The sequence below is a fragment of the Haliotis rufescens genome, unplaced genomic scaffold (genome assembly GCF_023055435.1).
Source record: "Haliotis rufescens isolate VD_foot unplaced genomic scaffold, xgHalRufe1.0.p SCAF_54, whole genome shotgun sequence".
In the NCBI taxonomy this organism is placed as follows: domain Eukaryota; kingdom Metazoa; phylum Mollusca; class Gastropoda; order Lepetellida; family Haliotidae; genus Haliotis; species Haliotis rufescens.
In genome coordinates this window covers 1,471,767-1,483,305 of record NW_025964268.1, presented here as the reverse complement: position 1 = coordinate 1,483,305, position 11,539 = coordinate 1,471,767, and the positions used below count along the sequence as shown (strand labels likewise).

The window sequence follows — 11,539 nt, the reverse complement described above, 5'->3', positions numbered from 1 at the left end:
ACAGTCAATTAAAGTGGAACAATGTTAGGGTTTTTTATGAACCGATCCCATGTTACGGAGGACGTCGCCGAAATTCCACAGGTTATCACTGACAGCATTGGGGTGAACCCGCAAGGGACCTGGATTAACTAGTTTCACTAGTTCACGTGACTATCATATAATAACACACACACACACACACACACACACACACACACACACACACACACACACACACACACACACACACACACACAATGCTGTATTGCGCTACGCTGATCAACGAGCCAGCCATGTAAACGGCAAGAAGGGACATTAAATTAAAAACAATCTTATAAACTTCCACCATATCAAGGGGGCCTGTAAATTCGGGACAAACTCCTGTGACCTGTGACATTGTATGGTTGGTTGGCTTGGTTTGAAGCAATTTCCAGCTATATGACGGCGGTCTGTAAATAATCGAATCTGGACCAGACAATCCAGTGACTGATATCATGAGCATCGACCCGCGCAATTGGGAGCCTGACCACCCGATCCCGTTAATCGCCTTTTACGACCTGCATAGTCGCCTTTAACACATTGTATGGCACCCGGTAGATCATTGCTACCCCCCCCCAATCCTTATTTCAGTCGGCTCCTTCGACAAGCATAGGCCACATAGAACGCATAGGACACATATAACCAATAGGACACGTAGGACCCATAGGACACGAAGGACACGCAGGACACCAAGAACACCTAAAACACATATAACCAATAGGACACGTAGAACACATAGCACACGAAGAACACATAGCACACGAAGAACACATAGAACATGAAGGACACATAGAACATGAAGGACACATAGAACATGAAGGACACATAGAACACAAAGGATATACAGAACACATAGAACAGATAGACACATAGAACACGTAGAACACATAGCACACGAAGAACACATAGCACACGAAGAACACATAGCACACGAAGAACACATAGAACATGAAGAACACATAGAACATGAAGGACACATAGAACATGAAGGACACATAGAACATGAAGGACACATAGAACATGAAGGACACATAGAACATGAAGGACACATAGAACACAAAGGGTATACAGAACACAAAGGACACAGAACACATAGAACAGATAGACACATAGAACACGTAGAACAGATAGAACACAAAGGATATACAGAACACGAAGGACACAGAACACATAGAACAGATAGACACATAGAACACGTAGAACAGATAGAACACAAAGGATATACAGAACACATAGAACAGATAGACACATAGAACACGTAGAACAGATAGAACACAAAGGATATACAGAACACGAAGGACACAGAACACATAGAACAGATAGACACATAGAACACGTAGAACAGATAGAACACAAAGGGTATACAGAACACGAAGGACATAGAACAGACAGACACATAGAACACGAAGGACACATAGAACACGTAGAACAAATATGACACAAAGTGATAAGGAACAAAGGACGCATTGGACACGTAGGACACAAAGGTCGCGTTTGTTTGCTGTTTAACGCCCCACTCAGCAATATTCCAGCTATATGACGGCGGTCCGGACCAGACAATCCAGTGATTGACATCATTAGCATCGAAATTGGGATACGATGACATGCATCAAGCAAGTCACCGAGCCTCACCACCCGATCCCGTGAGTCGCCTCTTACGACAAGCATGGGCTGCGGAAGACCTATTCTTCCCCGGATCTTCACGTTTACAGGACACGTAGGACATCGGTTTCTGTTCTTCCTCGGAACCCCCACGCACTGTATAGTTAGTATTCTAATACATCTGTACAACCTACACCCACCCGTACTTCGACTCACATCCATCCCCACAAATACCGAACACCCACCCACACAAACTCCGTACACTATCGCCTGTTACTTCGCAGGGTATGGATATTCAGGCAACAGAATACATAGAGAAAGCTTAAAATCTTAAAATCATTTCACAAGAACACCCGCATTTACAATGGTAGGCTCTGAATGAAAGCATGACGTCTTGAGGCGACTCTAGTTTTATTGTATGGAACAAATTGAAATTTATCCGTATTTTATCGAGATGATTAATGATTCAATGAAACGGAAGTCCTTTCTACGTTAGGATGGGTGTTTTAAACCTGGATAGGTATAAACAATAATGTCACAACGTATCAACTGACGATTTAAAGCATTTTGATTTGGTAAAGCAACGCGCTATGTCCATACCGTGAATGTAAAATAAGTTGGGAATGTTAAACATGTCAAATTTTATGTAACCCTGTCATATTGTCTTGAGAAATATAATATCCATGTATTTATAGGCTTATGTTCCAAAGGTATACACTCTGACGTCAGACGATATTCCAGATGACAAGAGGCTTTATATAAATCATAAATTTAATACTCTTAGAATAGGCTACAAATTAGGATACAATTCAACCACGCAAGGCAGTGTATTTTGTAAGTATATATATATGTATATATAGTGTTTTCGTCTGCCTCGTGAGTCGCCCTCAGATGTGGTGACGTGTTCTCGAACTGAACTGACGTCTGTATCGAAATGCTTTCAAATGTCCGATGGTCCTTCGTCATATTCCGGAAGCATCTGACTTCTCGTCGGAAACACTCGGGGGGGGAAGTTGTCGAGGTGAGGCAGTGTGAACGCGGATCTGTCTCAACCACTCCTTATTCTTGAATCTAAGACAGGATTTTCTGAGTTGGGGATGTTGAATTTCTTGAAACATCTTCCTGTGTGAAAATTACGCATTAACATCCATGGAGATCAAGAAAAAGACAATGTGTTTCGAACCTAGGTAAAATCGGTTCACTTCGTTGTAGTGCTTCCGGTCAAAGAACTGACTATGCACTGTCGTCTGCTTAGTGCAAACCTCTCTCGTCGCCTGCCACTGATCGTCTGCTGACAGGCAGGTCAGAGGTCAGATATGAGAAGGAGTCAGTTCCTCTCCTTTCTCGCCACAGCTCCTTTTGTGTGACACTTGAGGGTCATTCAAAATACAGGTTGTGTATTTCAAGCGTTGCAACGGACGCTGAATATCAGAGTACATGATAGCAGATCAACGACCTCAATCCAACATCGACACCCTATAAAAGAACCGATGATCTAAATCTAAATTTTATCCAGGCCCAAATTCACAACTCTTCTTAACTATGCATGTCTACGGCCGCCCGTACATCCTCAGACACACCCTAAATGGTGGTAGCCGGTAGGACTCTTGGTCAGAAGATGTCCCCAACCCTATACTGACCTGATTCACATGAGGATCGGGTAGTCGCAATGTGTGGTCTGCCTGATAATATGTCACGGGTGGTGTGGACCACAAATGAGAAATCAAACATTTATTTCAAGCGTTCATAACAAAAAAAACACGCCGCCATTGTTGTGGCGTAAAACAGCATTCACTTGCCCAATCCCCCCTCCCCACAATCACCATTCGAGCGCGCACGCACGCATGCCCCCCACCCACCCACAGACACAATACACATTGTAGTTCAAATACATGCCTTCCTCGAAAACACTGATAGTTCGTCATCGCCTGACACGCCCTATCCATCTCCTATCTCCATCACCCTGACTCACCCTATCCATCTCTTATCTCCACCACCCTGACTCACCCTTTCCATCTCTTATCTCCATCACCCTGACTCACCCTATCCATCTCCTATCTCCATCACCCTGACACACACTGTCCATCTCCTATCTCCATCACCCTGACTTACCCTATCCATCTCCTATCTCCATCACCCTGACTCACGCTATCCATTCCCTATCTCCATCACCCTGACTCACCCTATCCATCTCCTATCTCCACCACCCTGACTCACCCTATCCATCTCCTATCTCCATCACATGGACTCACCCTATACATCTCCTATCTCCATCACATGGACTCACCCTATACATCTCCTATCTCCATCACCCTGACACACACTGTCCATCTCCTATCTCCATCACCCTGACACACCCTATCCATCTCCTATCTCCATCACCCTGACTCACCCTATCCATCTCTTATCTCCACCACCCTGACTCACCCTTTCCATCTCTTATCTCCATCACCCTGACTCACCCTATCCATCTCCTATCTCCATCACCCTGACTCACCCTATCCATCTCCTATCTCCATCACCCTGACACACACTGTCCATCTCCTATCTCCATCACCCTGACTTACCCTATCCATCTCCTATCTCCATCACCCTGACTCACGCTATCCATTCCCTATCTCCATCACCCTGACTCACCCTATCCATCTCCTATCTCCACCACCCTGACTCACCCTATACATCTCCTATCTCCATCACATGGACTCACCCTATACATCTCCTATCTCCATCACCCTGACACACACTGTCCATCTCCTATCTCCATCACCTGGACTCACATTATCCATCTCCTATCTCCATCACCTGGACTTACCCTATCCATCTCCTATCTCCATCACCCTGACTCACATTATCCATCTCCTATCTCCATCACATGGACTCACCCTATACATCTCCTATCTCCATCACATGGACTCACCCTATACATCTCCTATCTCCATCACCCTGACACACACTGTCCATCTCCTATCTCCATCACCTGGACTTACCCTATGCATCTCCTATCTCCATCACCTGGACTTACCCTATCCATCTCCTATCTCCATCACCTGGACTCACCCTATTCATCTCCTATCTCCATCACCCTGACTTACCCTATCCATCTCCTATCTCCATTACCCTGACTTACCCTATCCATCTCCTATCTCCATCACCTGGACTCACCCTATTCATCTCCTATCTCCATCACCCTGACACACACTGTCCATCTCCTATCTCCATCACTTGGACTCACCCTATCCATCTCCTATCTCCATCACCTGGACTCACCCTATACATCTCCTATCTCCATCACCCTGACTCACATTATCCATCTCCTATCTCCATCACCCTGACTCACCCTATCCATCTCCTATCTCCATCACCTGGACTCACCCTATCCATCTCCTATCTCCATCACCCTGACTCACCCTATGCATCTCCTATCTCCATCACCCTGACTCACCCTATCCATCTCCTATCTCCATCACCCTGACACACACTGTCCATCTCTTATCTCCATCACCCTGACTTACCCTATCCATCTCCTATCTCCATCACCTGGACTCACCCTATTCATCTCCTATCTCCATCACCCTGACACACACTGTCCATCTCCTATCTCCATCACTTGGACTCACCCTATCCATCTCCTATCTCCATCACCTGGACTCACCCTATACATCTCCTATCTCCATCACCCTGACTAACATTATCCATCTCCTATCTCCATCACCCTGACTCACCCTATCCATCTCCTATCTCCATCACCCTGACTCACCCTATCCATCTCCTATCTCCATCACCCTGACACACCCTATCCATTTCCTATCTCCATAAACCCTGACTCACCCTATACATCTCCTATCTCCATCACAATGACGCACCCTATCCATCTCCTTTCTACATCACCCTGACTCACCCTATCCATCTCATATCTCCATCACCCTGACACACCCTATCCATCTCCTATCTCCATCACCCTGACACACCAATCTTGTCCCACTCAAGCTGATGCACCTATCCATCCCTCATCCTTATCAACCGAGGTTCAATCCATTTCCTTCGCTTAGTTCCACCGTTCACCAACTTCAGAAAACACCTCTTAATCCCCGATTTTGTGTATTCCCAAATGTACACCTTTGGTCGTTCCATCCGTGAAGAAGACATTCAAATTAACAAGACAAGAGTTTGAAAACATTAACAGTCTTTAGAGAGCGAGGGAGTTAGGTTTTACGCTGAGCTGAACGGTATTCCAGTTTTTAGCGCTTACAAAATGTTTCCCCATTGCATTGAACTATTATAAGTAATGAACATTTCAACTGAATTTGGTATTACTGTTCATAACTTACCAAGAGAGTTGAAAAGTTGGACACAGAAAATGTGTAAGTCATACTCTATCAGAAATACTCAACATTGCCTTGTTACCATGGTTACTGCTATTTCCCATCTTTTATATTAAACAGATAATTGCTCAAATTGCGTAAACTATTCTCATATAATTCGATTATTTTCGTATCGCCCACAAGATTAATTATATAACACTGAGGACAAAAGTATGCAGTTGTGGATAAAATAAATTTGAAAAAAATCAGAAATCATACGATGAAGCCAGCAACCTACAGGGCCACGTTCTTCCGCACATGTCCTCGAATATCCACGTATTGCGTCTATCGGGCTCCAGATACCATAAACGGACATTGTCAACTAAACTGACAATCGTGTTCTATAAGGTGGGTGTACGGGAGTGAGTCACTGCCGCACCACTTTGACGCGAGTTCATCTATTTCGAGGACAGCAGTTTGACATTTAGTAGACGTACGGAAACTGACGACGAGTTCCGAATGACGACCGAACAATCAATGATGTTAAATAAGATTGAAAACAATGTCGTTTTCTTCGTCATGTGTAACCAAGTTTATTTTATTCAAAACATCTGATGAGTCCCCTAAGCGTGCTAAAATCTGCTGCGCGTGGGTTCGAGTCCCAGATTATGATTCTTTGCGTGTTAGCAGAATAGAATGGCCGTGGGTTTACCAAAACGATTAACGTGAAAGGCCTGTATTACTTTAGGCTTTCATCCCACATCAAGTTGGGTCACCGTGATGAAACTGAAATGTTGTTCAAACCGATATCAAACTCACTCTCTATCTCTCTATCACGTGTCGACAGGCTTAAGAGAATTAATTTATCAAAACAGTCGGTGCCTTATTGGTATGTAAGGTCGTATCGTTATCACAAGAGAAGCAACGGTGTTATGTGTGAGGAAAATTGTATCCCGTTTTAGCTACATTCCACCAATATTCCGCCCGCTGTGGGGAATCAAACTCTGGCCTTCGAGGTGATGAGCTAACGCTTCAATCGCTAGCCCACTCACCCACCGCCCCTGCTGGGCAGGACTACCTAAAAAAAAGTTCTTAAGTGACTGTTTTTCTTCAAATTATGACACCAGGGGTTTGTAAAACGGACAAGCCTGACGTCCAGCCCTATCCGGAAGTGGTCATTATAAGTGAAGGTCAAGGTTATTTGGGCTTAAAACACTCATCCGATCCTTTCATTCGAGGAAACATAAAACTGGCGACAATTAAAGTGTGGCAAATCATGAGTTTAGGTTAGCAAGTGCGTCCTGTGCCGTCGGGATAAAAAGTAGCCCCTGGGAAGTGCATCATGGGCCGTCGGTGACAAAAGAAGTCCCTTCCAAATGCATCGTGGGCCGTCGGTGACAGAAAGTAGTCATTCACAAGTGCATCATGGGCCGTCGGTGACCAAAGTAGTCCTTTGCAAGTGCATCGTGGGTCGCCGGTGGTAGAAAGTAGTTCCCAGAAGTCGTTGGTACCGTCAAGACAGTCCGGTTGGGTCCTATACTTAGATGGGTCCATATCTGTATATAAACGATTGATTAAACTTTACGAAATCAATCGAAGAGCTTTGTGGTCAACTCGTGTCACGCCCTTCGGTCTACACGGCCCGTAAGTCTTCGACTATCATGGCGACCCTGACAACCATTCCATCTCAGTGGTCTCATCGGGGACTAATGTAAGTACGCAAGAGTTTCGACGGTCCAAGTGTTGAATGAGGTCAGACAGATTGATAATATCACCAGGAGCAAGAACACTTCAACGACCATCGTCGTCAAACTTTGCAATTACGTGCCCTTGTTCAAAAACACAGCTGACTTCCCAGGCGCATCCTGCTCGTGCGTTTAACAATGGTTTGACTGTTCCAGACAAGACTCAGTCACTCAACGTCATCCTCTTCAACAACCATCACCTAAAAACAACTACCACTCCAGCATCACCGAGCTCACTAGATATCGCATAATCAAGCCCACTGGGGCCTCAGGGTTATCGTATCACAGCAATAAACGCTTGTTGTAAGAGGCGTCTCGATGGATATGGTGGTCAGGCTCGTTGACACGGTTGATACCTATCATTGTATCCCAATTGCCTAGATCGATGCTCATGATGTCAATCACTGGATTATCTGGCCCCGACTCGATTATTTACAGACCGCAGTCATATATTGCTGAGTGCGGCGTTAAACAAACAAACAAACAAACATAGTATCAAGGAAAGCGCCACCGGGTTCGTGTACGTAAATAAGAAAGCCGAAAAACGTTCACCGAAAGTAGACCATCAAGCATGCTTCGGAAGATAAGTTTATTTAACTGAACCCTCTTATCTTACCCACACAGACCCTCTTGCACATGTACTTACGTACAGAGATACCGCTGCTGGAAAATAAATCAGTGTTTATTAACAGCAACCGGTGATTTTCGCGATTTCATTTCTGACCCAGATTTTTAATGACAGTCTTCCCTCCACGCACGTGTCTCGACAAGTATCCTTGGTGCACTAATGACACCTAGAAAGTCATTAGGTGAGAAAAGTACGGTTGATTAGCAAGGACATCAACCTTATCAGAGGGGCAGATGCGGGGAAACCGCTTTGACACGTACGCGAAAATTACCCTAACAGTACTCCTTAACTACCGACCTTGTGTACTTCAAAGACAATATAATGTTATCAATGGCCATCGTTAGAGGGGTGATTGTTGTTAATATGTGTTAATTACGCGATAAGCGCTACAACAACAAGCGTCTGGGAGGTTTTCGATATAAACAATACCTCGAAATCTTGAAAGTTGCCGTTGCTTATCTACAGATGTATAAAAAATCGTCTAGCAGATGAGTGATAAACAAAAACCTTGACAATGCCACACATACCCGAAAATATCAGCTAATTATGTAATGGTTCGTTCTTTGTCAACCTTAGTGGGTCATTTATTTGAGAGTTGAAAACATATACTGCTTGTTTCGCAATCAGAGCGAAAGTTATATTTGCACTGAAGTAAATCTTGATTTATATATATCTTCACGGTATGAGGTAGGGCATGCTCAGAAATGGCTCTCGTATAAGCTTAACTGTCATATGCGTAATACTGCTTCGAGATGTCCAATTTATGCCTAAAAACTGTGTTAAATAACTATTCTAATTACCCACCACGCTCTATACGACTTGGTCTTGTCTGCTCCAAAATGACTCCGCCGATAAGTGGCATCCGCCAAAGCAGTTGTAGGTTGATGGGTGTGTTGATGTGAGCGTTTAGTATTCTTCCCCAAAATTCCTAGATTCTTGGAGATCGCCTCCGTGGTCTAGTGGGCAGAGCGTCTGCCCGGAGAGCGAAGGTCGGGGGTTCGATACTCGGCCCCGTCGCGTCATATACCAAAATACGTTAAAAGAAGGTACATTGCCTGACGTTAAGGGGCTAAAACAAGGACTGGACAGCTTGAAGTCAGTATACTGTGTCTGATGGGGGTATCCATGTTTAACTTCATGGTAGCTCAGTGGGCTAGCACTATAAAACCGTCATTAGTCCTGACGAGTACAAGCACACCCACCCACACGTCGCTATACAAGTCCCATAAACATGGCCGCAACGTTAAGCCTCATTTTACCTTACCACACTTTGATTCTTGGATATAAAACCAATGGTGTCACTTAAAAAACTTCACCGACCTACATTCGTCAATATAAATCCTACCCTCCATCTGTCACGCCGATACAGGGCACAGTCTCGCGTGCCAGAAATGATTGACTGATTAAAACCAAAAAAACTCTTCTAAAATCAATTGATATTGAACGCTATATATACCCTGTACAGACACTGGGCCCGTGCGTGGTTAATTCATAATCAGATTTAGGGGGCAATATCTTGATGTATTCATGTCGAAAAATATAAGAACACGCGGGTTATATATTCTCAATCATATACTTTGGCTTCCGAGCCATACATGCGCGGGCATGATATCTAACACTATATGATTGAAAAAGTTCATCAGTAATCAGTCACTGCAAACGAAATGCCAACGTTGACCGTAAACATTTGCTTTTAACATATATCCCCCGTTCATGTTAAATACTTCTTGTATGCATGGTCAGACTAGATATATATGGGGTAGATTAATGTCATAATTTTAAAGCCGTGATGATAGAAGCGGCATGATCTCTTATTTAACCTCTTGTCCATTATATATACATATATATACACTTCCATATTACATGACCACCAGCTTCCATGTACAGCTTATAATCTGGTCTAATTAGAAATTTAGATATGCCGTTTGAATTCACATATATAATTCATCATATAGATTCCATATCACGGGACGTACGTGAATAGCGTGATATAACCCTGAATACTTATGGCAATGACCATTGATTAACGTCGCAGTATTTTGGCTGATTTTCTTTATCGTGCACACAAAGGTCATGTTTATATACAATTTCACTTAAATCTCCCTTAATGGACAAGAGGTTAAATAAGAGGTCATGCCGCATCTATTATCACGGCTTTAAAATTGTTACATTAATCTACCAGATCGTTTTGCAATCAACACTAATTTGTTAAGTAATTAACAACTGCTTGACGATATAGACAAGCTAGGACCCGTCTCTGAATTCGGTAGCTAGAATAAACAAATCAATTACTGCCACGTCACAATGCCAGGTGGCGATGCCGGCACGTGCGAGCTACCGTGCATTGACAGAAATTAGTGTCAAAGAGGTGAAATGGACAACATTGTACATATCAGATTTATCACTTTTGAAATACGACCTCCTCAGAAACCCTGATCTGACAAGTTTGGAGTCAATCTTTCTTTTCCACCCAAGTGACGGACTGACATTAATAGTTTCCCGATTTCTAGCGTTCATAACAAAAAAAAAACAAGCAATTAACGTAAACAGTTTAGCTGGAGTATGTGTGTGTGTGTGTGTGTGTGTGGGGGGGGGGGGGGGGGGGGGGGGGCTTGATGTATATCAAGTTTATTTCGTAATTCAGGCCACTTGGCCAATAGTACAGTTGTACAGTTGGATGCAACACTAAATGCATTTACGCTCCCATTAATGATTTACTATGGCGTGTGCCAAAGCTCAAATTGCACGTGAAGGTGCGAATAACTAATTTGCATAAATTGTGTTTGATGTGGAACGTGCATGACACGGAAGAAGTGTGCTAAGAGGTCAGGAAGGACTGCATGCATGCAAGGGAAACTGTATCTGCATTTAGCTAAATTACCCATTGTTGTCAGTACCTTAGTTATACACATTCCCACATGGGTACAATGTGTGAAGCCCATTTTCCGGTGTCCCCCGTCGTGATATTGCTGGAATATTGCTAAAAGCGGCGTAAAACCATACTCACTCACTTATTATACACATTGCGTCAATGCTCAGTTTGGAACATGCGAGTCTACACGAGGTAATCCTCCGCTGTAGGCGGGAGTCGAAGCAGGTTGCAAATATAGATAAGACTCGTATATTCAAATGTCACCAAAGCCTATATTAAACTTAATACTAACTAAATCTATTTATGTATATTCATAATGTCATTGTGAAAAATGCTTTGTTATTAATTTCAACAGCTGATACAATGACAATCC

At 43.6% G+C, this 11,539-nt stretch overlaps 1 protein-coding gene across 1 annotated transcript; it reads right to left on the bottom strand.

Moving 5' to 3' along the window:
• Positions 1–600: 600 nt before the first annotated feature.
• LOC124138513 (cytochrome c oxidase subunit 1-like) lies at positions 601–1,190 on the bottom strand. The gene is made up of 2 exons (XM_048385136.1): positions 864–1,190; positions 601–717 (listed from the first exon to the last, which is right to left on the bottom strand). Exons 1-2 carry the CDS (start codon positions 1,188–1,190, stop codon positions 601–603), a joined length of 444 nt encoding a protein of 147 aa, XP_048241093.1.
• Positions 1,191–11,539: the final 10,349 nt, after the last annotated feature.

Bases quoted from the DNA above. Each gene is read 5' to 3' on its own strand.
- LOC124138513 (XM_048385136.1), bottom strand. From the start codon at position 1,190: ATGTGTTCTGTGTCCTTCGTGTTCTGTATATCCTTTGTGTTCTATCTG. The intron at 718-863 runs GTATATCCTTTG...TATGTGTTTTAG, and splicing joins CTATCTGTTCTATGTGTTCT to GTGTTCTTGGTGTCCTGCGT.